Raw genomic sequence first — 25,518 nt, 5'->3', positions numbered from 1 at the left:
GTGTAATCATTTTCTATGAACAGGGTCCCCCTGTTCCCTGGGATGCACACACTGCAGACCCTGCAGTGTGGACTGTGGCACTCTGAGGGTTAAGTCCCTTCTCTCACCTGGAGGCTGCTTTGTCCTTAGGCGGTTGGCAGTGGACACATGACATGCTGTCTAGAGAGAAGGGCATTTAGTTACATTGCTGGACTCTGGGCTGCCAAAAGGAAGCCCTCTGGGGACCGTCTGTACCTGACAGGCATTAGCAGTTGTGACTGAGACCATGAGAAAGCTTTTGTTCAGAGCTATTGAAGAGTCCCCTTATTTTAAACCTGTTGAATGTAGAAAGAGTTGTTTTTTATTTTTTTCCTCTGATAATGACTTTTTCTAAAAGTTTAGGGCAGGGACCGTTTCTATTCCATATACCACGCCCCCCCCAAGCTTTGTGATCAAGTGCACTGGGGGGTCTGTCTCTTGTTCTCTGGGTCCCTGGATGTCAGAGCTGGAAGCCTGGGGTACCCTTTCACATGGAGGAGTCTGAAGAAGGCCCGAGGGGTCAGCGGGCAGCTCTGGGCCCTGCCCAAGAGCAGCAGAAGTGCCCGCCACCCTTTCACCCCTGGATCACAACTCACCACCAATCTGGAGATGAATTGGAACCAATTGGCTCATTTTCTGATTTTTTTGTTAAAGAAATCTATCATCTCACTTTCTCTCCCAGGCTGTTTTGCTTTCTGCAATTCACATTCCTTTCCAGTGACCCGTCGCCCTGGCGGTGACTGCACGGTCTCTGTCAGACCCCATCCAGCAGTGTGGCCTTTCTGGGTTGCTGGCAGCCACTTCTTTGCCTGCACTTGCGTGTCAGCGCTGATGTTTGCTGCAGGTGTTATGAAGGAGCCATCAGAGGTTTCCGAGCAGGAGGATGACGGGATAAAGATGTTGAAGGCTGTGCTGAGGACCACGGTGCATACAGGGAGGCGGGGCTCTGCCAGGCAGTGCAGCAGCTCAGCCACATGGGAGGGTGGGGCTGACAGTGAGGCCCATGAGGCCAGGTGGGCTTGAGTCTCTTTTTCTCTGACCTAGCTCTGCAGGAGGGCACAGAGACATCCAGCCCCTTCACGCAGCACGTGGGATGTGTGGGTGCCAGGGGCCACAGGAAGTGCAGCTGGCACCCCCACTCCTCTTCACGTTGGAGGGAGCCTGGGTGCCAGCGTACAGCACCCTGCCCTCTCACAACTGACCTTTTTCGACGCCTTGAGGCAGAAGTGGCCAGCTGGACCTGTGATTGGACCTACTGGCCTGTCAGTTTTACTAAAAATAAATGTCAATCAAAACGTGGGAGGCCTCTGTGCGGAGGCAGCTGTCTATTAGTGGGATCCAGGTTAGCAACTTGTGCCCTTTTCCTCACGACTGCTCGGCCTTACTAGCCAACAGAAATGGGGCTTTAGAGTGCTGTCTCATTTTGACTTGGGAACAGACGCTGGGCTCCTGGATCAGGGGTCAGGCTCTGGGGATATGACGGTCGTGGCTCCCCCGTGAGCTCAGTGACCTCGGGGGGTGAGCAGCTCAGAGGTAGGGGCTGTGTCCACGCAGAGGCAGGCTTCTTCCTGGGGGGCACCGAGCATTTCTAAGTGTAGTAGTTGTCCTCCTGAAGTAGCCATTGAGGTAATGACCGCTGTCATTCATAGTTGTCTGTTTTGAAATTGATTTTGTCCAGTGGACCGATAAATTGGGACTCAGCAGTTAGCACCTAGAATTCCCTCAGGGTACAGAATTGCTGAGTGGTCCTACCCAGAAGTGTCTGGTTGGCTGTGTCCCCGCTACAGTTTTCGGGACTCTGGCATAGCGGTGATGCTGTGTGTGTTAGTTATGCTCTTCTCCTGCGGGTGGCACAGCCTATTAGTTTTGACATTTGTTGGGTCATGAATGGGCGATCCTATCAGCACAGAAAGTATGAGCAGCACTAGAAAACTAGGAGTAATTTGAGGTAAACTAGAATATTTTCCAGGTAAAACAACTGAAGACCAGTTGTGTTACTGATTTGGCGTCGTTCCAATAGAGAATAGTTTTAAAATCACCGAGTAGAGGGAACTACTTAATCTTCGGCAGCTATGGCCATGCCCTCGTGTCCGGCTGGCATTGCACTCCGCGTTGGGGGTCCTCAGCACACCCAGACGAGGACTGAGGCCCACTCCAGGCGTGAGTGACCTTGGCATCCACGTTGCGGACGCCCTGGAGCAACCGGCCTGTCCCCATGGAGAGCAGGCGCCCACGAGTCGCTGCTCCTGTGAGCGAGTGTGCATCCTGTGTCTCTCAGCCTGCTTGAAACAGGTATAATTGATAACATGCTGTCTTTGAGCTTGTTGTTTTGGAGTATGTCTATTTTATGTAATTTTTAGTAAAACACATGAACGTTTTATAATCTTATGAAAAATAATTACTATGTGTGTATAAAGAAAAGAATCAAATCCATTTTGTTGTTGCTATTTTTGTAGAATCAAGAAGGCAGAAGGGCTATTTGTGTTCACAGCCCTTCAGTTGTTTCTTGTGATTTTTTTGGTCTAAGATTTTTTTCTAGGTTCACTTTACCGGAAGATAATTTCTGTGATGATAGCTGCATGTGCTAACAATGGATACTTTATTTTTCTTAAATCCATACCTGGAGTGTCTTTTTCCAGACTGCAGATGACGGCGTCAGCTTTGTTGAAGGAGAGGGTGTGAGGTGCGTGCGGACGTGGAGGGCCTGGCACCTGCTGGTCTCCTTGTCCTGCCTCGATTACCCGGTGCTTTCTGTGATTCTGTTTCTCTCATCTCTGGCTTCTGAGCTGCATCCCTTGTTTTCTTTGTTCGGTGATTGGCCCCCTGCGCTGTCCTGTGCTGGCTGCCATTCTGTGCGTGGGGACTGCACACCCCGGCCACGACCCCACTCCAGCTTTACCCCGGAAACCATGTGGGGCCTGGACTGTGACGCTGCGGAACACGGGAGGCTGTGGCCGTGTGCACTGTGGAAGGGCTCGCTCCCCGTGGCCTCACGTGGCCGGCCGGCCCGAGGGGGTATGGGCCGTGTCCTCCTCCGTCCCACTGTCATGTGGTGTCACGGGTCAGAGGCTGATCAGCGGCAGCAGGTTGGCCCTGGTGCCGAGCGCTTGGGACTCGGTCACCCCATCCCATGAGGACAGACGCTCACTCTTCTCATTTCCGTGCTTTGCAAACACCAGGACCCGCTGTTCAGGGAGCCGCACGGCAGCACCACTGTCTGTTTTGGGTCAGTAAATTGGGACTTTCGCCATGGTCTTTCTTAAAATTCCAATTAGTGTGAATTTTTTAAAATATTAACATTCTATCTTTAAGTTTTACTTTATTTATTTACTTATTTTTTAAACGCCTACAGTGCCCGGTATTCCCAGGCGGTCTCCCATCCAAGTACTAACCAGGCCCGACCCTGCTTAGCTTCTGAGATCAGATGGGATCGGGCTTGTTCAGGGTGGCGTGGCCGTAGACTTTAAGTTTTAAATTGTAAATTTTTCTTAAGCTTTTTTCTGTTACATATTCCACTATAATTAAGAGGCTTTTAAAAATTGGTTCATTTATAAAATTAAATTCCCTTATACTTTTTAAACTCTATGCGTGAATGTAATACTTTGAAGTAATTTAAAGCAATTTAACTGATGTGTCTCTAATGAGCAAAATCTTCATACTTGAAATACACAAATCTAATAAACTTAACATAAAATGGTAAAACTTTAGCTCCTTTAAACATTCCAGTACTCTCACCACATGTCTTAAAATCCTATAACATCTTTATATCAAAAATCACTTATGTAATATTAGACATTTTCAAATGGGACCAGGCTAATGTTATGTATTTCAAATTACTGTGTACATTACAGATATTTTAGGTAATTAAACACATACATTGCTCCTAAAGTCCACGCAGAAGCACAGAGGTAACCATGGGTTCGATTTCCTTTATCATTTTAGTCTCAATTCTAAAACTCCCCCAGGTGACAGACACCCTCGGAGCGTGTGGGTGGAATGGGCCCCTCCGCTGCCCACCCGCCTCCACTCTGTTCCATCTCCCGTGCTGCACTGGGTAACAGGACTCCAGGGGCTGGTGCCCGCCATACCTGCAGCCCTCTGTCGGGCGTGGCGGCCTGCACTCTGGGTCTCGGGCCCTGTGGTGTCCCCAGCACCGGGGCTGGTCCTGCCCTGTCACTCTTGAGTCTCAGTCTGCACTCTAGTCTCGGGCCCGGCAGATGTTCCCATGCCATTTGGTAGGGACTTCCATTTCTCTGTGTAATTTTCGAGCAGCTTTAAATGTTTTCACCTGACTTGAGCTGGTGGTCCCCGTTTCCCTTGCAGGCGTGTTCTGTCTGCCGCGGCTGGACTGTGCGTGCCAGTGGTGCCCGCTTCTGTCAGGGCTGCGGTGCTGACAGTCGCGTCACGACAGTAGGTGCTGCTCCTGGGGCCCCGTGCTCACAGCCTGTGTCCCCTCTGCCCAGTTGTCACCGTGATTCTGAGGGCGCTGACCTACGAGGAGAGGCGGGGAGCCTGCAGCGTGGGCGCCAACGTCAGGGACGCCGCCTGCTACGTGTGCTGGGCCTTCGCGCGCGCCTACGAGCCTCAGGAGCTGCAGCCCTTCGTGGCCGACATCGCGAGGTAAAGCCTGCGCATCCCGGAGCGGGGTCCGTCCCCGCAGTCGCCCGGGAGGTGTCCTGGGAGCGTCCACGTGACCCAGGAGCCTGCGCGTGTCCCGAGAGAGTGCGCGTGACCCGGGGGCGTGCACGTGACTCGACAGCGTGCGCGCGTCCTGGGAGCGTGCGCGTGACCCGGGAGCGGGCGCGTGCGCAGTGGCCAGCACCCACCCCTCCCACATTCGCCGCGGGAGATCGGTGTGCACGCACCAGCGACGCGGTTCCAGGGGTGGTCGGAACGAGGACACAGCGCGGCCTGGCACGTTCAGTGGGGACACCTGGGGGCTTTGGCTGGCGTGAGTCCGGGGGCCTTAGATAAGGGGACTCGGCCTCTTAGGGGGTGTGGAGGGAACACAGGCGGGGACACGTGATTCTGCCTGGTGAGGGGTGCTTCTGATCCCTGCGTGCGTGTCTTACCGAGACACGTTCGGGAACTTGGCTGTCGTGGCTCTCACCGTCACGGAGTTCCTGGGTCGCACGGGGACGCTGGAGGAGGACGCCTTCAGACAGCGGCCACTTCTGTTGAGGACCAGTCTTGGTCTGGCCTCCACTTTTCTAATTTTTATGTCTTAGCACTTGAATGCTCAACAGTGACATCGACACCTTTGACACAAAACCCAGCGCGCTTGAGAACAGTTCTGCAAGGTGGTAAAGCACACTTTCTCTGGCCTCCTGGCGGGAGGGCAGAGGCCAGCAGAGTGCTGTGCGGACTGCCCAGGCCTGGGCTCTCCTAAGGGTGCGTCGGGCTCCGGGGCTTTTGGCGTGTGCGCCGCTGGAGCCCCCAGAGGTGTCTGCCTGTGCCATCATGCTCCGCTTTTAAGACCCGTTCTTTCTTTCTTTGGGAAAAATGCAGAACAAATGTGTTCCAGGTACGGGAATTGTTAGGTTAATTTTTGCACTCCAAATTGGTACTCTGCTTTTGGGCTGAAATAAGTTCCTTTGGCTTGAAAAAAGTCAGGTCTTTATTTCTTATTGTTAAGTATCCAGAGGAGGGGCACTGAGCCCAGTTACAGCCCCAACACTCATGATTTTGACTAGGGAAGGAGTTCAAGCCCATGCTCAGGTCGTGAAACTGCCTCTCGCAGCTCTCTGGGAGATGCCACCCTTAGTCTGTGCGTGAAGCCTATAGGCAGCAGGAGACCCCGCAGGTCTTAGACCGGCCATGGGCCTGGCTCTGGCTAGGCTGCACCTCTCCGTCAGCAGACAGCGTGAGGAAGAGGCCGAAAGCCGGGCTCCGTCAGCCTCCGAGCGTGGCTCGGGCCCCGGGGCTGCAGCGCCGTTCGGTTCTTGCTGTGCTCCATCTCGCCAGTCCTGGGTCAACAGGTAACCTCGGGCAATGGACAGCACAGGAAATACCTGGCTTCCATCTGTCCTCTCACCATATCAGAGCAAATCTGCAGAACAGCCTGAGGGTGCTGATAAGTTCCGGGAGCTAATGCATCCCCAGGAATCCGTGAGGATGCGTGCCTCCTGTCCTGTCCTCCCTGGGAGTGGAGGGCAGGCTGAGAGGCCAGTGGTCCTGGAGAACCAGCAAGGCCCGGCATGCCCGGGCCCCTGTCCCTCACTCGTCCCCAAGGGCCCCAGGCTGATCTGAGGTCAGCAGCATGGGTGAGGGCCAGGCCCTGCCTGTGGGCGTGTCCCCATTCCCCGGGCCCTGTAAACAGGCTGTGTTGGCTGTGTGGCACGGCTGCAGTGAAGGCACGTCCTGCTGCTCTCCTGTGCCCTCCTCGACCTTTCGGAAGGTGCTCCGTAACTAGAGGATGGAGCAGCTCTGATCTCCGTTGGTGTCGCAGAGTGACAGTTCCTTGATGCCGATACCTGTCTCCTTCAATTTGTGGTGCTGGGCGGGCACTGGGGCGGGCACTGGGGCGGCCCCGGCTCCACTGAGCGGGAGGCGAGTGGCCCTGTGCGGTGGGCGCTTGCCCGGGGCCCAGTGCCCGGTGCCGACAGGTGCCTCCTTGAGGCGGCCGTGCCGCAGCTGCAGGGGTCCTGATGAGACAGCCCTGACGCGCTTCTCCTTCAGCTTGACATTCGTCACAGCGGTCTTCCTCTCCTCCCTCCAGGGACTCTGTTTGGAGAAGCTGGGCCAAAGGCTCACGGGTTGGCAGAGGAAGTGGGAACGGAGCGAGGCTTTGCTCTCGGGGCAGGCGGGCCCCTGTCCCCATGTCCCCTGTCATGCACCCTGTTCTCCACTTGGGACAAAGCTTCTCACGGCACCGTGGGTGTGAGCGCCAGTCACAGACCTCGTTGCCACCTGTGAGAAGTGATGCTGGCGGATGGTCCCCCGTCAGACGTCCCCAGGCGCATGTGGGATGGAGAGAAGGACTCTTTTTTGTCCAGGGCGCTGGGTTGTTGGAGGCTCTTTCAGCCACAGCACATCACAGCATCATCTCGGCGGTGGTTTATAAAGTGAAACATTGACCTGTGAAAAGGCGAGTCAGTACTAAGCTCAGGTCTGGGCAGGTCACATGCCTGAGGACCTGGACAAATGCCTGGTCCTGGTCCGCACGGTGGCCCGACTGGGCCGCAGTGCCACACGAGTTTGCGTGGGCCCTTCTCAGTGTGCGGGAAGGGGACTTGGTTTTCATGGTGGCTGAAGGCCCTGGCACATGTTACCCAGGGTCATCCTCCATCATTCAGAAGAGGGGAGACAGGTTTGGGGCCCAGCCAGCTGGTCCATCACAGCGACAGGGCCTTGGCCACGAGGGTTGCTCTCTGGAGTATGGTGTCTGCAGGGCACAGTGACTGCTCTGTGTGGGCAGCCAGCGTTGGTCCACCACGTCAGATGACAGTGACTTCGCACATCTGCTTGTAGCTGAGAGAGTGGCACCATGCCCGTCTGTGGGAGTCCCGTGGACCCTGCGGGGAACTTCTGAGTGAACCTCCACTGCCCCACGGTGTCAGGACCGTGACGGGGAGGTGGGGGTGGGAGTGGGTGTTCAGATTACTCGACCCTCGGAGCTGGGAGGCGTTCTGAGAGCTTTGCTAACTAAACACGAGGGCCGGAGAGCACCCACTGTGGTGGGGCGGCTAGCGTCCGCTGCAGACGTGCCTGGGGCAGGGTGCCCTCATGGGCCTCCTGGGTGTGCCCGCGGGTGCTGCTGAGCTTATGCAGAGCCACACCTGGGGGCCTGCCTTCCTGGCGTCTCCTCCCCAACCCAGAGGTAGTAGCCTCGCTGACTTTCTGCTTGGAAAGGTCCCCTCGTCCCCTTCCTTGCGCCTGCCCCGGACTTGATTGGCGTGTGCCCTTTGCAGCCGCGCCCGGCAGGTTTCCAGGCCAGTCGGGCAGGTTCCGAGGGAAACTGTGCCAGCCCTTCCTGGTCCATCTGGGCTGCAGGCACCGGGGGGTGGAGAGGCGGCTGGAAGGTGAGTCACAGTGCCAGGTGAGCCTGGAGGACGCTGCTGGCCCGCACCTCCCCGCCCGGGAGTATCGGTCGGGTGTGTCCTTCAAGATCTGCTTCCTTGGTTTGTAGTAAGTGACCACATTTTAATTGTCAGCTTTTAAGCCCATTAATCCTGGCACACGATAAAATCTTGGTATCTTTAAGTATACTTTCACAAACTCTCCCATGGATCCTGCAGAAGTCAATAGTGAAGATCAAAACGTGGTTTTGCAGATGAAGCAGACAGGTGTGACAGAAAGCCTGGGCGGTGGTGGTCACGGGGCAGGACCGGCCCCAGCAGGCCACCCACACAGGGCCAGAGGTCAGGGGCCGTGTGGGCGGGGTGGGGCTCAGCTACCCGCTTCCTGTGAAGGGGCTTGGAGACCCTCTGTTGTACAAACGTCGGAAAGGAAAGCTTCAGACACAATCATGTTTTCAGTTAGTGGTGGTCGGCTTTGAAAGCCTGTTCCCTCAGCACTGTGTGCAGACAAAGAGACGCAATGCTTTCTTTGTGGAAAAGCCAGGCAGCCTCAGGAAAGGAACAGTGAGGCACAGAGGGCTGAGACGGCGCAGAAGGCTGGGCCGCACCTAAAACACTCCCTGGCAACCACACAGCTAATTTGCAAGGAGGAAAGAGATGAGCCCTGTTGCCAGCGAGTGTGCCTCGGCCATCGCCTTCGGGTGATTTCTTCACCTGAAACTCTCTTGTCAGCTGAGTGGCTGTTGACATCAGGCTGCAGGCCCCGCCCGCCCTAGCCATAGCCCGGGGACTGGCTCCCCGATGTCTTCCTCCAGGGCAAGGTTGGCCTCAAAAACTGGGAATGGCAAGCTTGGCTCAGAGCTACATCTTGTCCTCACCAGACTTTTTTCAGGCTTCCGGGGGAGGGTAGTCCTTTTTGTGCTTCGAGATTGCTGACCAGTGTCCCCTACTGCCCACCTGGTGACTCTCCATCCAGCCTCCACGCTAGCTCCGCTGTGACTTAAAAGTGCTTCGAGTCGCCTGGTGTTTTACGGCTGTGCTGATGGGAGCGGATGCCACTCTACGCGACCTCAGCCGTGCAGAGCCCTGGCATTTCACTGGAAAAACCATGGGATTTGCAGCTTTCCACCATCGTGGGTGGATAACAAGTTATTTATTAGCTTGATGTTTAAAAAATTTTTTGATTTTTAAATGATAGAGTTATTATTACTTAAGGTAAAAATGGTGTATTTTTTTTTTTTTTTTTTTTGCCATTAAATGTCACATAAACTAACAAAAGTCAAGCTTGGGGTGAGGTCTTCTGCTCCTTGCTGTACCTGCTAATAAAAACCAGGTGCCTGGAGCCCGAGGCAGGTCGAGGCTCGCAGCTTCCCAACTCGGACAAGGAGAAGGTCCCTTCCGTCTGACACAGCTTTGCCATGCTGGGAAACCCTGAAGGACTCCTGGGCTGCTGCAGCTAGCGCAGACAGGAAGACACCCAAGACGTGTCCAGTCCCAGCCGACATGTCCCCTCGTCCGAAACAGGAGGTGCAAGTGCGTGACTCATGCCGGCTCCTCTTGCTGAGGAGGACATGGGGGCGCCTGTGGGACAGGGGCCTGTGGGGCTTTCATGTTTATGGTTAGCTAGGATTATCCTGCCTGTTTTTATTTGAAACATACTCATATTTCTAGATGAGCCAGTTTTGTCCTTAAAGTGTGAAGTTAGAGTCGTTTTCTTAGTCTGAATCAGAGCAGTGTTGAAACCTGGTTACATTCGTAGATATATACACAGTCGATTTGTTGAATTTGCTTAAAAGTCTATATTCATTTCAAAGCTGTGTTTTTAAGGTGGTATTATTTTTGTCCTGCTGTGTTCTGTGAAGTTTGGTAAAACTTGGAGAAAGCTGTAAATGTTTTAAGCCATTTACTCGTGAATGTGAGAGCCATCCAGACGGAGGTGGTGAGACTGTGTACAGTGCCCCACGGTCCGGCTCCCAGGCTGCAGCCACGCGGTCCCCTCCGAGGCTGGCCCCAGGATGAGCCGTGCCCGTGCGTGGTCCATGTCGGGCCACCTCGCTCGCCCTGCTGTCCCGTGAGCCGTGTGTGCCACCTGCTTCCTGAGGCAGTGGCTGCGTGTGCTTGCGTCTGGAGCTGAGCACCGCGTGCCATTCCCAGTCCTCTCTACTTGGCGTCGTGCAGAAGGAGGACGCACAGTCCCTTCCGGACCCTGGCTCTGTGGCCAGTAAGCATGGGAACCGAGCTGCACGGGCCACCGCCCCGTCAGCCCACCGAAGGCTGAGCGGCACGGAGGTGCGTGGGTCGGGGTGGACAGCGGCTCGTGCGGCTGTGGCCGTGGTGGGGGCAGGCGGCCTGGTCTCAGGGAGCGGGCTGGAGGGGAGGAACGCAAGCACATGGCGAAATGAGAGGGCCCTCGGCACAGTCTGTCCTCGGCGCTCTGGTCCCAGTGCAGTGCGGCCCTACAGGCTCAGCGCCCAGAACGGCTCTGCGGGCCGCGCTGCGCTCACGGCGGAACCGGGGTGCTGCTTCCTGAAATCGGACCCGGGCTGCCCTGGGCAGGGCTGGGGCCTGCAGATGGCTGACTTGGAGGTTGGGGGCCCCGGGCCTGGTCAGGGACGCCCCGAGTCTGGCTGCCTCAGAGCACCGTGTCGAGGATGACTTTGCAGCAACTCCAGGGGCTGCGGCTGGCTGGCAGGAGGGGCAGGTCCGTCGAGGCGTCTTCTCTGTCCTGGTTCAGTGATCGGCGTTTGGTAACTTAACAGTTGTCACTCAAGATAAGTTAACAGGAAATTTCAAGACTGTGAAATTTGGCGACATCCAGAGTCAATGAAAGCATAAGCCCATGTTTTTCTTGTGTCAGGTGTCGAAGGAAAGTGGACGTGCTCGGTTAGTATCTTTTCCTAGAATACACATGATCTTGTGGATTTAAAAGAAGTTTTTATGTGTAAATGTAGTACTTAAATTGCTATTAATTTTGAAAATATGTTTAGATTAAAATACTTTTTTTTTTTTTAACGCCTACAGCACCTGGTCTTCCTAGGTGGTCTCCCATCCAAGTACTAACCAGGCCTGACCCTGCTTAGCTTCCGAGATCAGACGAGATCGGGCACGTTCAGGTGTGGCGTGGCCGTAGACTAAAATACTATTTTTTTGGTTAAAAACAGTAGTTACGTAGTTTTTAGTTACTTAAGAGTCACAATACACGTCTTGCTCAGTTTAATGATTTTTAGAGTTTTGTTAACCACCATTATAATGTTGAAATAGAATCAATTGATTTAAAAATGTTCCTGCTCCAGTAAGATGCATTTCCTTTAAGCACAGTATTTTTTTAAAATGTCATTTTGGCTATAGTTGGTAATACAATAGTTTAGAGACGACACAGGAGTAATTTTCTGTTAATAGAGTTTTGCTGAAATTACTTTCCGCTTCAACTAGTAAAAGGAGTGATAAGAGCGAGGACCCCAGATGCTAACTGAATCTTTTAGTTTCAGGTAGTTTCTTAAAAAAAACGTTTAATTCTGAACTAACTTTAGACTTAAAGAAGAATTGCAAAAATAATGGAGAAAGTTCCCATAAGCCGTTGGTCAGCTTCCCCGTGTTAGCTTGTTGCATAGCAGGAACGAGCATCGTGTTGCCGTTAGCTAAACTGTGGCCAGTATTTGGCGATGCACCCTGCTCAGTGGCACATTTGGGGCACCTCCAGACTTATTGTGGGAGATGCTGGCATTGATCCTGGGTTGCAGTGGGCTCTGTGGAGTTGCCATATCGTTTCCTTTATAAATAGCGTCCAGGGGGACCCTGTGAGACCGGGTAACTGTCCTGCTTCTCCGTGAACTTCACCTGCCAGTCTCGTGCTTGTCAGTGGGTCTTGCCCACAGCAGGTGCTGCGGCGGCCCGTGGCTTCTCCGCACAGCCTTTCGTGTGGAAGGTGCCCCCTCCCTTCTCCACGCATGGAAGCGGTTAGGCCACTGTGCACGCCGGCCACCTCTTTGGTTGTTGGGGCTTCGCCTCCCGCTCTTGGTCATTTTGTCACTGTTTGCTCCACCGCCAGCTGCCAGAGCTGTTTTAGGCCAGTGTCTGTGCTTTCAGCGGAACCGTGCTTTTTTTGTGAATACTTTCTTTCTTTCTAGCACAGCAGATGCTCAGACTAACCCCTTCCCTGCCCCAACCCTGGAACCAGCCGCTTTCGTGAGTCTGCGTTCCTTGGTGGGATTAGGACCCAAGACACAATTCACTCCTGCACCCAGACACACACGCACCCCAGGAGGCCACGCATCCACGTGGACACCCGTGAGTCCCTTGACGTTCTGGCCTCCTGCCCGCACTGCGACCTGTTCTCCCCTGGCCCTCGTCCTCTGTGATGTCTTCCCCCTTCCCCAGGAATCCCTGGTGCCAGCCTGCTAGCCCCCATCCCGGTGGGACACTCGCCACCCAGAGGAGACAGCTCCTGTGTGTCATGTGCCTTGCCCCACTCAAGCCCGCCCCGGGTGTGGACTCACGCTGTAACGTAGGCACATTCCCTCGGCCCTCCCAGGTCCTCGCTTTCTGATAGTATTTTTAAAATTTGGTGTAGAAACATTCACTCGTGTCACATACACTTATTTGGGCTTCGACCAGTTTCACAAGCACAGCACCAAACGGCGGTGCCACCGCCCCCCGTGCCTTCTGTCTGCCCTTCGTGGTTGGCCACCTCGTCCTCTGGCCACCATCATTCTGCTCCTGGTCCCTGTAGTTTTGCCATTTCTAGAATGTCTTGTACATGGAAATACACAACGTATAGACTTTTGATCCCGGCTTCTTTACTTAGCAGCAAACCCAGGGGGGTCAGAAGCCTGACCTGGGTCTTACTGGGCCAGAAGTAGGCCGGTTCCTCCCACAGGCTCTGGGGAGGCCTGTTCCCATTTTTCAGCTTTCGGCGCCTTCCTGCGCCTTCACGGCCAGTAGCTCAGGCCGAGTTCTCAGGCTGCGTCCCTCTGGTTCTCCTGTCCTCCTGTCCTGCCTCCTGCATCCATTTCCAAGGACCCATGTGACGACACTGGGCCTGCCGGGAGACCTCCCTGTTGTCAGCTGCTTAAACACCGAGTCGTCTCTTCAGCCTAACTCACCTTGGCAGGGAGCAGGACCATGCACAGGTTCAGGGGGTTGGTGCCTGGACCGACGTCTTCCGGCGTGCTGAGCTGCCCGGCGCAGGGGCAGCTGCTGTTCAGGCTGGAAGATGTGGCCGTGCCCAGGGTCTGGTGGGAGAAGAGGCTCAGGACGGGAGACAGGACTGCGGTCGTGTCAGGGCCCCCGCTGTCGGGCAGGCAGGTGGCAGCCCTTCGAGGGGCCTGCTGTGTCTGAAATGCCCCTCGTAAGAACATTTTCTCTGTAGGCTGACAGGAGATGCATGTTCTCCTGCCACCCCTGGAAACAGCACCTTGTCCCCACGCCTGCCCCAGACCCTTTCTTTTCTGTGGCTGCTGAAGCTGTGCAGCTGGATGAGCCCTTTTTGGTCCACCCCTGCCACTTACCTGACCAGCGAGGCGGCGAGGCTCGACGTGGGTTAGAGCTTTCCGACGTGGTCGTGGTTGGCCGGGGGGAGACATGGCCGTCTGTGGGGCTTTGCGTGACACCCAATATCTGTTTCTAGTCCTTGGCCGCTGTTACTGGGAGAGTGCGGAGTCGTTGTCCTCTCTGGGCTCTGCTGGTTGCCTGTCGGCCCCCACACTGCCAGTTCTTGTCCTCTGGGCACACCCTTCTATCTGACGTCCCCCAGGCCCCGTGCACAGCAGCGCTGCGCCCTGCGACTTCGCTTGCTCACAGGTGTATGTGTGTGCACCCTCATGTGGCTCTCAGTACAGGCAGGTTGGTCACCGTGGCTCGCCCCCTCCCGAGGGCGTCTCGAGCTGCACCCCGCACCCCAGCTCGCTCGGACCATCAGGGGAGCGAGGGGCTGGTGAGTGCACAGAGGCTCCCTCCAGTCGGTGTCACGGATTCACGCTCTTCTACGTACCGTTCTCCCTTTCTCCACAGTGCGCTGGTCATTGTCACCGTGTTCGACCGAAATGTCAACTGCAGGAGAGCAGCCTCTGTAAGTCTTCCTGTTTGTCCCTTTTCGTTTTGGTGTGAGGTTCTGACCGCTGCCCGCTCCGCTGAGTGAGCAGGTCACGGTCTCTGGGTGGGCCCCGCACATGGCCCTGGTAGTTTGGTCATGGGGACAGCAAGGAATGCTAGTGAGGACACGGCCGAGAGCGGCCTCTGGAGAAGCTGCGTGGTAGAGTGATGGTCCCGGCCCTCTGGTCTCCTGGCCTGGGGCGGGCCGGTCGGGGTTCAGCACCCCGCTGCGGGCATGTTGAGAACGGCCGCTGCCTCTGGAGCACCAGGCAGATGAGCAGACGCAGCCCAAGGCGGCCCACGTTCTGATGGGGGGACTAAGTGGGTTCTGTGAGCACGACCCGAATGTGACCAGAGCAGGTGGGGCAGAGGTGAGCTCGGCTCACATAGCCCAGGCCCTGCCGGCCGTGCTGGCCACTGAGGTGGAGCTCGAACACTGAACCTGCCTCCAGAGTCACCCACGACGCGAGGTCGGGCTGGGAGGGCCTCCCATGGGCCCACAGCGGCCTCCGCATGACCGACCTTGCTGCTCCCCCGCAAGCCAGGCGGGCCCCGTGCTCCCGGGGACAGCAGAGAGGTGATGGATGCCGAGCTCTGTCCCCAGGGTACTTGCTGGGGACGTTGATGGCATGATCCAGATTGCACTTGGCTGTCTTACTGATGGTCAGTCACCTGGACCAGGCTCGGATTCTAGCTGGGACAGCAGAATGGCCGAGCCGGGCTCTGCCAAGGGGGCCGCTGGCTGGAACAGCAGAGCTGTTGACGACAGAGCCTTAGTTTCGGGCGCAGACGAGTAGCTGCACATGTCATACAGCGTTGAGGATGACACAGCCGCACTGCTTCGAGATGGACGCAGGGTGAGGCTGTGTGGGCCGCAGGGGGCCCCAGTGCTGCCCTCAGTCTGGTCTCTGCCAGGGCCTTACATTAGGCCTTGTGTGAGCTCAGCATTAGCAGCAAAGGCCACTTTTCAGCGTGTGTCTGATTTCATAAACTTGAGACATTAAATTGTGGTTTTAAAGAGCACTAGGACATGAAACAGAGTGACAAACCACCCCCGGAGGCTCCGATCAGCCAACAATGAGGACTTTTATAGAAAAAAAAATAAAGCCACGGGTCATTTGTCGTGAGTTTATCTCCTGATGGTGTGTGAGCCTCACTCACTTCGTTCTGTTTGTTCCCTGTTCCTCAGGCCGCGTTCCAGGAGAATGTGGGAAGACAGGTATGGCTGCTTCTAAAAATCTTCGTTCCTAAAACTTCCTGTAGATCTAGAGGTGGAAGTATTGAAAGCCCCAAACTGAGTTCCCAACCGGCTGTTGGATATGGGTGACACACTTATGTGGGGTAAGCTAGTACTTAACACGGTGACTTCTGGCCACAGATTCCTCGTCACATGACTCAGGTGAGTTTTGACACAAGTGTTAAACGGTAATAGTGTGTTTTATAGGGAACCTGAACCTGTAATTTTACACACACGTGTCAGAAGTCAGTGCTTTATGCCCTGTTGGGGCCGCCCAATGCTGCCAGGTGCCCACGGGCCCTGCGGGTATGTGGGCAGAGGGACTGGCCTCACAGGGACGGGGTCGTGACCCTGCCTGTTTTATGTGCGATATGAGCCAGCTTCTAGGAGCCATCGACCCCATGGCCTGTCTTGATACTCGCCAGTGTCATCATGCCCCTTGGCCCTGTCCTCACTGGTCAGCCTGGGCTAGGGGTGTGGCCTTTGTCCCCGAGCTATTCACACTGTATGGCTGACCTGGTGGAGAACGGGCCAGAGGCAGGTCCCGTTCAGGGAGGCTGGGGTGGGTGGTGAGAGGTGAGGGCGCCAGGAGAGGTGTAGGGGTCGGGGCTGGTGGCGAGTGCGCTGGGCGGGGGATCAGCAGGTCATGTTGGGGAATGATTGGTGACGGGTCTGTGGGGCTGCGGGGCAGGAGTCAGGCTGCAGACTGAGGGGTCCCCGAGCAGAAGGCTCGCTCCCGAGGGAGTAGAGGACGGGGTGAGGCGGGTCATGTGGGCACCAGGGGAGGGAAGCTGTGAGTGAAACGCAGGAATTCTAGGATGTTGTACGCGGACGTTAGGATGGCGTGCCAGCAGGGACTGCTTCCGAGGAGTGCCGCACAGGGGCCAGGTGGCCCTCACACCTGGGAGCAGAGTCGCCTCGCTGTCGTGAGCCCGGGGGCCTGGGTCCTGCATGCTAGGTCCACGGCCTCTGGCTTTAGTCGCCATTCCTGGGCTGCTCAGAGCTGTTTGGATGGTGACGTGCACGCACAGTGTTGTCACATACAGATGCGGACTTTCTTGGTCCAGCACCCGGACAGAGGAGGAGCCTGAGTGCCGCCTGGAGGGTGGGCAGGCCGGGGCAGGGGAGGAGGCAGCAGCGCGTGAGCCAGTGAGCTGGAGACGGTGCAGGGACAGCCACAGTTAGACCAGGTGCGCTGGGTGCTTCGATGGCAGTGATTCCTGCTCTGCGTGTAGCCGTGTCATAGGCGATTGGCTTTTACTTGTGTTTGTGAGTCAGACTGCCATCTTTGACGTGGCTGCCACAGTTAACGGACACCCAGGGGTCCTCATCACAGGCCAGAGGCCAGTCCTCAGCTTCATTCCATGTGTGTCGCTTCGACCCAGGAACTGCTCTTCCAGGCACCCACCCCCGTCAGTGACGGTGCAGCTGCCACATGCATCACATCCCCACGACGCACCTGCTGCGTCTGTCTGTAAATGCAGGCACGGGTTGGCGTTCGGTACACGTTGCTTTCTGTACCTTGCTCGTCACTCACGTGGGCTTCGCGTGTGAGTGGGAGCTGCCCTGCTCCCTTGCACGTCCCGCTTTTGGGATGAGTGATGGTTGGGGGGCCAGGCGCTCCTCTCCTGCCTCCTGGGGGTGCTGGCTAGAAGGCCTGCCCCCTCCTCGGTTGGGAGTTGTCATTGAAGACTTTTTAGAAGACTGTGTTCACACATTCAAGTACTGTATTGGTGGAACCTTGCAGACTTGGGGTGGAGCTGAGCGAATGTCTTTGGGAGGCTGGGGGCGTTCCCCTCTGTCCCTCCATTTCAGAGTCTGCTTCTGGGTGGCTGTCGACCCTCCTCCACGTGGCGCCTCCCTGTCTTCTGTCATTCCCTCAGGCTCCTGTCCTGGTTTCACAGACTGGGCAGGCACCTGCCCCTCCCGTGACCGCTGGGGTCCTTCTGCTGGGTGGGGCCCGGGGTAACCGCATCATCAGGTTTGATACAGCTGAAACCTCCTGTCATTTTTAGTGTGTGGTTTAAAGAAAGGTCTCTTAAAGAATTTTAAAGTTGAAACGTTTAAGTTGTTTGAAAAAGAATATATTTAAGTAATTCAAATCATCGTAGCACAGCGTCCACCCTGGGCTAGGCCTTGGGACGTGGACTGAGTGGACGCAGCTTACATGGTGCACAGCGCTGGCTGTCCGGGCATCGTGCGTTCCATGCGCACATGGACACGTGTCCGTGTGGCTACTGGACTTGGGACGTGCCTCACTCGTTCACATTATTTTCACCTTTTCCCCACTTTTCTTTTCCTTAGGGGGCCTTTCCTCACGGACTTGATATTCTGACCACGGCCGACTATTTCGCTGTTGGTAACAGGTCTAACTGTTTCCTGGTTATAAGGTAAGTTTTTAATAATTCACCACAAGATGCAGTGTCTCCTTTGTCTTGGGAGTCAGAAACCTGTTTTCACCGTTTTCTGTATGTGTGACAAGTTAAAGGTGGGATTGGGAGCCGTCACTGAAACGCCCACTTCCCACTGGTGGGAGGCGCGCACGCTGCCTGTGTCTGTGCAAACCCGTGAAGACACACTCGTCCACAGGGATGGTGGCGGGTCGGGGTGGCCTGGAACAGGGTGCGGGGTCTGATGGAGAGGCGTTGGCTCGCTTGTTAGATGGGCTGTTGTTTTCAGGAGCGAACTCGGAGCGGACACCCTCCCTGGTCGCCGTCTGTCCCTCGGTCTCCCTGATCATTAGCGCTCTCTCTGTCGCGGCCTTGGTCTTCTGTGGGACATGGCCACAAGCCGGCCTGGGTGCTGCCTGTTGGGCAGCGGCTTTCCTCCCAGGTGCCAGATGTGAATCGAGCTCCTCGGTGAAATCTTGGATCAGAGGTGACCAAGCTTCTCCAAGAGTGAATGGATGAAATGGTGCTTCCCTGTCAGGGTTGTGCCAGGTGTTTGCAGCTCGGTGAGCAGGAGGGAGCTGGGGGGTCAGGTCGGGGAGGGGCCTTCAGCATCCTGACCGCAGGGCACAGAAGTCACAGTGTAGCGCACTCGGGCCGAGCTGCCGGGAAGTGGCCTCAGGGGTCCTGCTTCGCCTGCTGCAGCGCTGGCGGAGGGTCCTGCTGTTAGGACGTGATGTGTTAGTTTCACTGGGAGAAGGGCGCCCAGTGCGTTGCCATCGTACCCGAAGGCGGAGGCCGACACCTGCTGTGCAGACCCTGCAGGAGCCGCACTTGCCCGCAGCCAGCATGGGCGCGTGGCGCTCGGCCTCTCCCGACACGTGGTCGCGTGCGCCTGCGTCGTCGGCAGCCGTCCCGTCCCTCCTTCCCGCGACGTGGCCTCTGCGCCTCAGCAGTGTCCCCATTTTCGTTTTCTTTGTTAGCATTTGAGCATGTGTCGTGCGTGGAGAGCGTCCTCCCTTTCCCCACGTTTCACGGGTAAATAGCTCGTGGTTTTTAGCCTTTTCCCGTTGCTGACGTTTATAACATGCGATTTGTGGTCTGCGTTTCGGAGACGTTTAGTGGTACGTGACCTTGCTCAGGTCCTCTTTCAGCGTGCATTTGTCACTCTTATCGTGGCCAAAAGACGGTCTGTGAGGTCCAGAGTCCATGGGCGCACTTCATGAACACACAGGGCGCTTAGGGGGCTCTCCCCTGGACCCGTACAGGGCAGTGCCCTGGTCCTGCTGTCAGCCAGGGCTACGGGTGGACGGACCGAGCACATGGCAGTGGGGGCCCGGTGTCAAGGGGACAGCCCCGTAGAGAAGGGGCTACGTCAGCAGGGCCCGCTGGGGGCAGGTGAGGACCTCCGACCCAGGCGAGGAGCCGGGTTGCCCCAGGGCGTGGGGCGCGCTGTGATGGTCAGGTATGCTTTCCGAACGGTCACTGACTGCGTTCTGGTAACGAGGGGCAAGGAGATGGAGCCCATGAGGCGGGGTGGTCGGCAGTGGGAGGTGGGGTCCCCAGAGCTGAGTGGGTGTTACCAGGAGCTCGTGGGGGTGCGGTCGGGCCGTCGAGAGCCGCCGGAGGTGTCCAGGGTCACTTGCAGCATGGTGCTGCTGTGAGAAGTGCCTGTGGGTTTAGGGACGGTCAGGCCCTCAGCTGTGCGCCCCGGATGCGAGGGGCCCAGGCGCATCTGCATCGCTGGAGGTTGGTGTGCCAGGCACACAGACGGAGCTGAAGTGAATGGAGGCACCTGGGCCGTCGGGGGCACCCGCAGTTGCCAGCAGTGTTCTCAGTGCTGACGACACACGGAAAACTGTGTCACGTGGCCCATAGCATGTCCCTGCTCTCCAGCTCGGGGCTGGCCGAGCTGTCCAGTCCTGGCCGTATGGACACGGCGCTCCCGTTTCCCGGCCGTGCTCCGGTGGGACGCGACTCGCAGTCACCAGCGTGTGGTCGTCCTGCCCTCTCGCCGTTCAGATCTCCTCACCAGAGTTCTGGCGCCTGCGGTCCTGTGCGTCCTTCCTGAGGTGCGTTTTGTCACATTTTGCTTTCGATCAGTTTGCTTCCCAACAGTTTTGCACGTTCCTGGCCACTAAGTTTTTCAAACTAAGGAAGCCTCAGAGTGAACCGTTTCCTTCTGTGTGTTCTGACTCTGTTTCGCTTCTCCTTATTCCCAACATCCTGTTGGTGACCTGATTCTGTCACTTCTGCGTCCCTAATCGCCCTCATCCTGCTTTCTCACTCAGCTGTCACCTGCGTCCAGCTCTCACTGTCCTGGACAGTGGCAGAGCTGTCACTGATCCCCTCCCTTCTGCCCTCATCATCTGTCTAAAGTGCCGGTTGGAGGCATTCTTGTTACTGTCACACCAGCACCCTGCTGTCCCCTCAGGCCACCTTGTCCTCCCCGTGGACACCCCCCTCGGTCTGTGCTTGGCCAGACAGCTGAGTGCTCAGGAAGTGCCAGGAGCTGCCCGGGCTTCTGGTTCCCGTATGCGCCTTCTCCCAAGTCGGCCACTAGCTGGTGCCCGAGCTCCGACTGGACGTGGGGGTGGCTTCTGTCTCACTGTCCCTGTGAGGCCACAGGCTGTGTCTCTGCTGGCTTATTTGGAGTCCCGCTCAGTTCCTGGATGCTGGCCTGGCCTTGTCCACTGTCTGGCTTTGCTGGTTTTCTCTCTGACTCTCTTCAAGCTGCTTCACCCCCATTGGAGGGCTCCACTCCCACCCACCTCCGAAGGGCCTCTGCTTTCCTTCCCTCCGCATCCAGAGCGGAGGCCTGCCCCGACCCAGCTTCCCAGCTCTCACACCTGTAGCACAGGCATATGCACCTGGCACCGTATTTGGCCTGGGTGTGTGCACAGGTGTGCCCGGGGGACCTGTGTGCAGTTGTATTTTCTGTTCCGTGGCTTTCCATGCCACCTGCCTTGTGTCAGCCGCCGTGTAGCTCACGTGAGGAGGGCTGAGTGCACGGTGGCTTGCGTGGATGGGCAGCAGGTTCAGAGTGTGAGCGACGGGGTGTGGTTGAGGGTGACGTGTAAAAGATCACCTTTTGGAGTAGGCGACACGCGTGTAGTATAACTCAGAAAGTGCATAGCGTGTGCAGGGAAGACTCAGTCCATGTCACCCCTCCTCCCAGCCACCTGCGTCCATCCTGGGGGTCCCTGGAGGTTTGGTTCATGGCTCACGTTTAGGTATGTGGACTTCGTCCGTCTGTCCTGAATGATGCGTTTTTCCTGGCAGATGTCGTTCTTTGTTGGTCGTGTTTGGATGTACTGATGTTTTCTTTTATGGCTTTGGGGATTTAAGTCATAATTAGCAAGGCTGTCCAGCTTGGAGATTGTTTTTAGAATTTCTCGTGGGTTTTTGAGAGACGCGACTCGTTTTTAAGGTATGATTTGCACTCTACCCATCCCCGTGTGAAGTGTGCCGTTCAGTGAGTGTGTCCAGCACGCTCCTGGCCCCCGACCCCGCTGCGCCGTCACCGTGGGCCGCTGCGGCTTCCACAGCGTCCACTGACATGGAAGGGCACGCTCCCGTGTTGCCTCTTCCACTCAGCGGGATGGTTGTGAGGGTTGCGCACGTCGTGTGCGTCAGTGGCTCATTCCTCTGGTTGCTAAGTTGTCTTCGACTCTGCGCTGTCGTCCACTTTTCTTCGTAGTTCGCCTGTGATACCCGTTTAGGTTGCTCTGAACTTTTGGGTCTGAACGTTCATCCAGGAGTCTGTGTGTGGACGTATGTCTTCGTTTGGGTGAACACTTACACGATTTCTCTGTTTTTAACTTCATGGGAAACGTTGAAAGCGGCAGCAGCATTTTACGTCCCCACGGGCAGCGCGTGAGCCCTGTCCTTCCACGTCCTCACCGTCGCCAAACATTCTCTTTTTCAGCACATTTATTGCCGGCTTTCCCGAGTACACACGACCAATGATCGATCACCTGGTCACCATGAAGGTCAACCATTGGGACAGGTAGGTTTTGTGTTTCTGTGTCTGTGTGATTAACTGTGGCATTGTATTACCTTTCTTGTCAAGAAAGAATTCTTATTTTTTTCCAAAGGAGAGATTAAATTGAGTCCATAAGCCTCAAATGTACCTTCTCGTTGTGGATACGATGTTTTAAAATGACTCCTGAGAAGTGACGTGGCTGCAGCCTTCGTGCCTGATGCGTTGGCTGACGGTCGACCTCCAGTCTCACTCCTAAAACCCAGAGTCTAGTCTGTCAGGCGCACGCACGCTCCCATGTAGACGTGCGCCTGTCGGCGTGTCGTGGAGGGCAGGTCACTACCTGAGGCCGCAGGAATGGGCTTCGTCTCCCCCGCGGCCCCCGCCCCGGCTCTGCTCTGTGTGGCCGCCCTGGTCGGCTGTGTTCTGGAAGCCCAGCGGGTCCCGTAGCTCACCCCTTCTCATGGAGGGGTCCTAGGTGTCTCATCATCTCATAGGCAGTTACGTGCGTTTCTTCCGGGGGCAGCTGTGCTGGAACCCAGAAGTGAGCAGTCGGGGGCTGCCGCCCTTGGCACTTCCCCTGAGGCGATGAGTTATTCCCTTTGGGGAGCTTGGTGTGGCTGCTGCTGCATGGATGTGGGAGGGCCTGTGGGTGTGAGCAGCTGCGTCAGGTGGCATGTCCGGAATCCCAGTTTTAGGGTGGGTGTTACTGGCAGATAGTTCTGATCAGTTTCTGCCTGGACGTGGCCTGGCCCGCACGCGCCCACTAGCCGCTCCGAGTGGCCGGGCCTCCCGCGCGTGCAGTCAGGGCTCGCCCTCTCTGCGGCCACCTGAGTGGAGCTGTGCGTGTTTCTGACACCTGAGGCATGATTGCAGATGTGACACCCAGACTCGTGATTCAGAGCAAAACTCAATACACAGAACCTGGGAGAGATTAGTTAGTACGTCTGCCCTGCCAGCTTATCAGTCAACAGGGTGTTTAAACCAAGATTGCAAACGTATCACCCGTGGTTTTAGACTGAAGTTGAGCTATTGAAATCTTAAGCTGTTGTCAGAATGTTCGTTTCTTCTTTCGGGTCTGTCCGTTTTCCTTCGTCTGTTCTGGGTGGGGCTTCCTCGTTAGGTGCATGCACGTTTACAGTTTTTACATCTTCCTAATGTGTCGACCCTTTATGAAGTGTCTCTTTGTTTCACGCTAAATATCCTGTCTTCCATTGTGATTTGATATTGTTCAGGGTCACCAAGCCTTTTCTGTAAAGATACAGGTGGTATATATTTTCGGTCACCGTCCCATACATTTCATTGTCGTTTTCCTTATACGATCCTTTAAAAATGTGAAAATCATTCTTAGCTTGGGGCTGGACAAAGGGAGGTCTGAGGCCGGGTGGGCCGCAGGCCCGCTCCTGTCGCGGCGATACCAGCTCCCTCACGACCATCTGTTCCCTTCTCTCAGCCTGTGCGTCCCTCGGGGACAGCCGTCAGGTCTGCTTTTGTGTCGGCGTGACCGACGCTGCCTTTGGTGTGAGGCCGTGGTGCACTCACGTTCGCTGTAATCATCAACACGCCTCAGTTCACGCCTGTCATTTGGCTGTTTGTTTTCTATTTTTCCTCTTAGCTTTTTTTGTATGCACTTTATTTAAAAATTCTTTGTGGAAACCTTTTCAGTATGAACTCTGAAAATCTAGAAGTTCTCAGAACACGTGACACATGAGGGCGGGGACGTGCCTTCCCTCCTGCTGCAGCCAGGCCTGCAGCGCCTCGTGAAAACAGCAGCCAGCATTTTCTAGAGCATCAGGGTTTACAAAGTGTGGTTACAACCTTTTCTTGTGATTTTTCATGGGAGTGTTTCTGCTTTTCTCTGTGTTTGGCATGGATTATATTAGTGAGATGTCAGCTAAAAGTTCGTAAATAGAGTCTCTAGTTTTCTGGTAAATGCAAGGCTCGTGGAAAAAGGGAGCCTTACAGAATTTTTTTAAACCATATTTTCAGCCATGTTCTATTTATTTTTTATTAAAGTGTAATTGCTCTCCAACAGCCGGTTAGTTTCAGGGGTACCGCAGTGATTTGGTGCTTATGGCATTCTTCGCCCTGTTCGGAAGTGAGCCTAGCCTGTCAGTGTGGGTGTCAGTCACCCCTTCAGCAGCACACGTTTTTAAGAGGAGTTGGTCCGTCATCTCGGGCTTCTTAAAGGTTTTCTGCTACTAAGACATACTCACCCAAAGTAATTTGTGTGTCAAGGTGAGCTTAACTAAAAGCTTGGCCTGTGGAAAACACACATGTTTCTTTAACTGTCCTCAGCATGCAGTTGAGCACTTCACCTCACTGTGCAACCCGTCTGCAGAATGCTTTCGCTTTGTAAAACAGACCCTCTGTCCCCATTAAACAGTGCCCTCACATAAGTGGCGTCACACGGTTTCTGTCCTTTTGTGACTGGCTGATTTCACTGAGCACAGCGTCCTCAAGGCCGTGTGCTGGAACGTCCTTCCTTTTCAAGGCTGGATAATATTCCATCGTGCGGACACCCCAGTGTCTTCATTCGTGCGTCGTTAAACCCTCGGGGTGCTTCCATTTTTTGGCTGTCAGTCATGCTGCCGTGTACTTGGTCATGCAAATATCTTTCGAGACCCTGCTTTCAGTTCTTTTGGGTGTATACTCTGGTAATTCTATTTTTAATTTTTTTAGGAACCTCAAAAATCATACTGTTTTTCCTAATGGCTGCACCATATTGCATTTTTACCAGCAATGCACAAGGATTTCTGTTTTTGCAAATTTTCACCAATACTTGTTTGCTTGTGATTTTTTTTTTTAAAGTGGTTGTGAAGAGATAGTTTATTGTGGTTTTGGTTTGCATTTCCCCTGTGATCATTGTGGTTGAACATCTTTTCATGTGCTTGTTGGCTGTCGGTATTTCATCTCCGGAGAAACGTCTCTTTGTGTCTTTGCCCCCTTTTAAATGCAGTTCTTTCTCGTTGTTGCGTTGTAGGGTCCTTTGTGTGTTCTAGTCACGAACCCTTCCCAGATGTGTGGTGTGCGAACGCCCTCCCACCCCACAGGTTGCCTTTTCTCTCTGGATCACGTCCTTTGACACGCAGAAGTTTTAAATTCTAATGCAGTCCAACTGACCTGGTATCTGTTGTCACCTGGTCTGTTTTCACTTTGTTGCCCGTGCTTTTGGTGTCACATCCAAGAAATCATTGCCAAGTCTAATGTCGTGAAGCTTCTTCCCTGTTTCCTTCTAAACATTTGTAGCTTCAGGCCTTCCCATGGTCCTCCCAGCATCTTCTGAATCCCTTGGGGTGTGGGCAGTAGGGACACATTTTGCCCTCCAGCACCTCGGAGGTGGCAGCTGTGCCCCGAGAGGGACCTGCATTTAGGCGTTTCACTTGGTAAATTCTCTTCCCCATTTTTTATAATCAGAGGTTCTGACTTGTTTGTGTGTGTGTTTGATTAGTGGCTTTGACTCAGCGGCCAGTTGATAACTCATGTATGTGAGTTATCAGCTCCTTTTTATGAGTTGAAAAAAGCTAGAATCATCAAAATAAAGGAACTAACAAAATTTCTGTCCCCATCCCCTAGGGTCATCAGAGAGCTGTCAGCAAAGGCGCTGTACAACCTGGCCCAGCTCGCGCCCGAGTACAGTGCCACTCATGGTAGGTGTGCCTTGGCTGTCCTGTGGGCACTTCTCACACACACGCTCCACAAACACGCACACGCGTGCGCAAGGACGGGCCACCCTGCTGGTTTCAGGGCCTCGGGGAGCTGAAGATATTGTGTTTCTCTCCCGTG

The 25,518-nt window shown here is 55.2% G+C and overlaps 1 protein-coding gene and 2 pseudogenes across 2 annotated transcripts in view; 1 reads left to right on the top strand and 2 right to left on the bottom strand.

Moving 5' to 3' along the window:
- Window positions 1–25,518, top strand: part of TBCD (tubulin folding cofactor D) — a 124,782-nt gene that overhangs the window by 68,153 nt on the left and 31,111 nt on the right. Inside the window, exons 14-19 of one of the 2 annotated variants that reach the window (XM_039859263.1) lie at window positions 4,482–4,638; window positions 14,046–14,103; window positions 15,316–15,345; window positions 17,668–17,753; window positions 21,679–21,759; window positions 25,309–25,382. In XM_039859263.1, the coding sequence (XP_039715197.1) occupies window positions 4,482–4,638; window positions 14,046–14,103; window positions 15,316–15,345; window positions 17,668–17,753; window positions 21,679–21,759; window positions 25,309–25,382 (486 nt within the window). The remainder of the gene's footprint in view (window positions 1–4,481; window positions 4,639–14,045; window positions 14,104–15,315; window positions 15,346–17,667; window positions 17,754–21,678; window positions 21,760–25,308; window positions 25,383–25,518) is intronic. The other variant, XM_039859264.1, reaches the window with a different exon arrangement.
- LOC120600495 (uncharacterized) lies at window positions 3,362–3,480 on the bottom strand (annotated as a pseudogene).
- Window positions 11,049–11,168, bottom strand: LOC120600516 (uncharacterized; annotated as a pseudogene).

The sequence above is a fragment of the Pteropus medius genome, unplaced genomic scaffold (genome assembly GCF_902729225.1).
Source record: "Pteropus medius unplaced genomic scaffold, Ma_sr-lr_union100, whole genome shotgun sequence".
NCBI classification, from domain to species: Eukaryota; Metazoa; Chordata; class Mammalia; order Chiroptera; family Pteropodidae; genus Pteropus; species Pteropus medius.
Note: the sequence above shows the minus strand (reverse complement) of the source record. Positions and strands in the feature narration are given on the sequence as shown.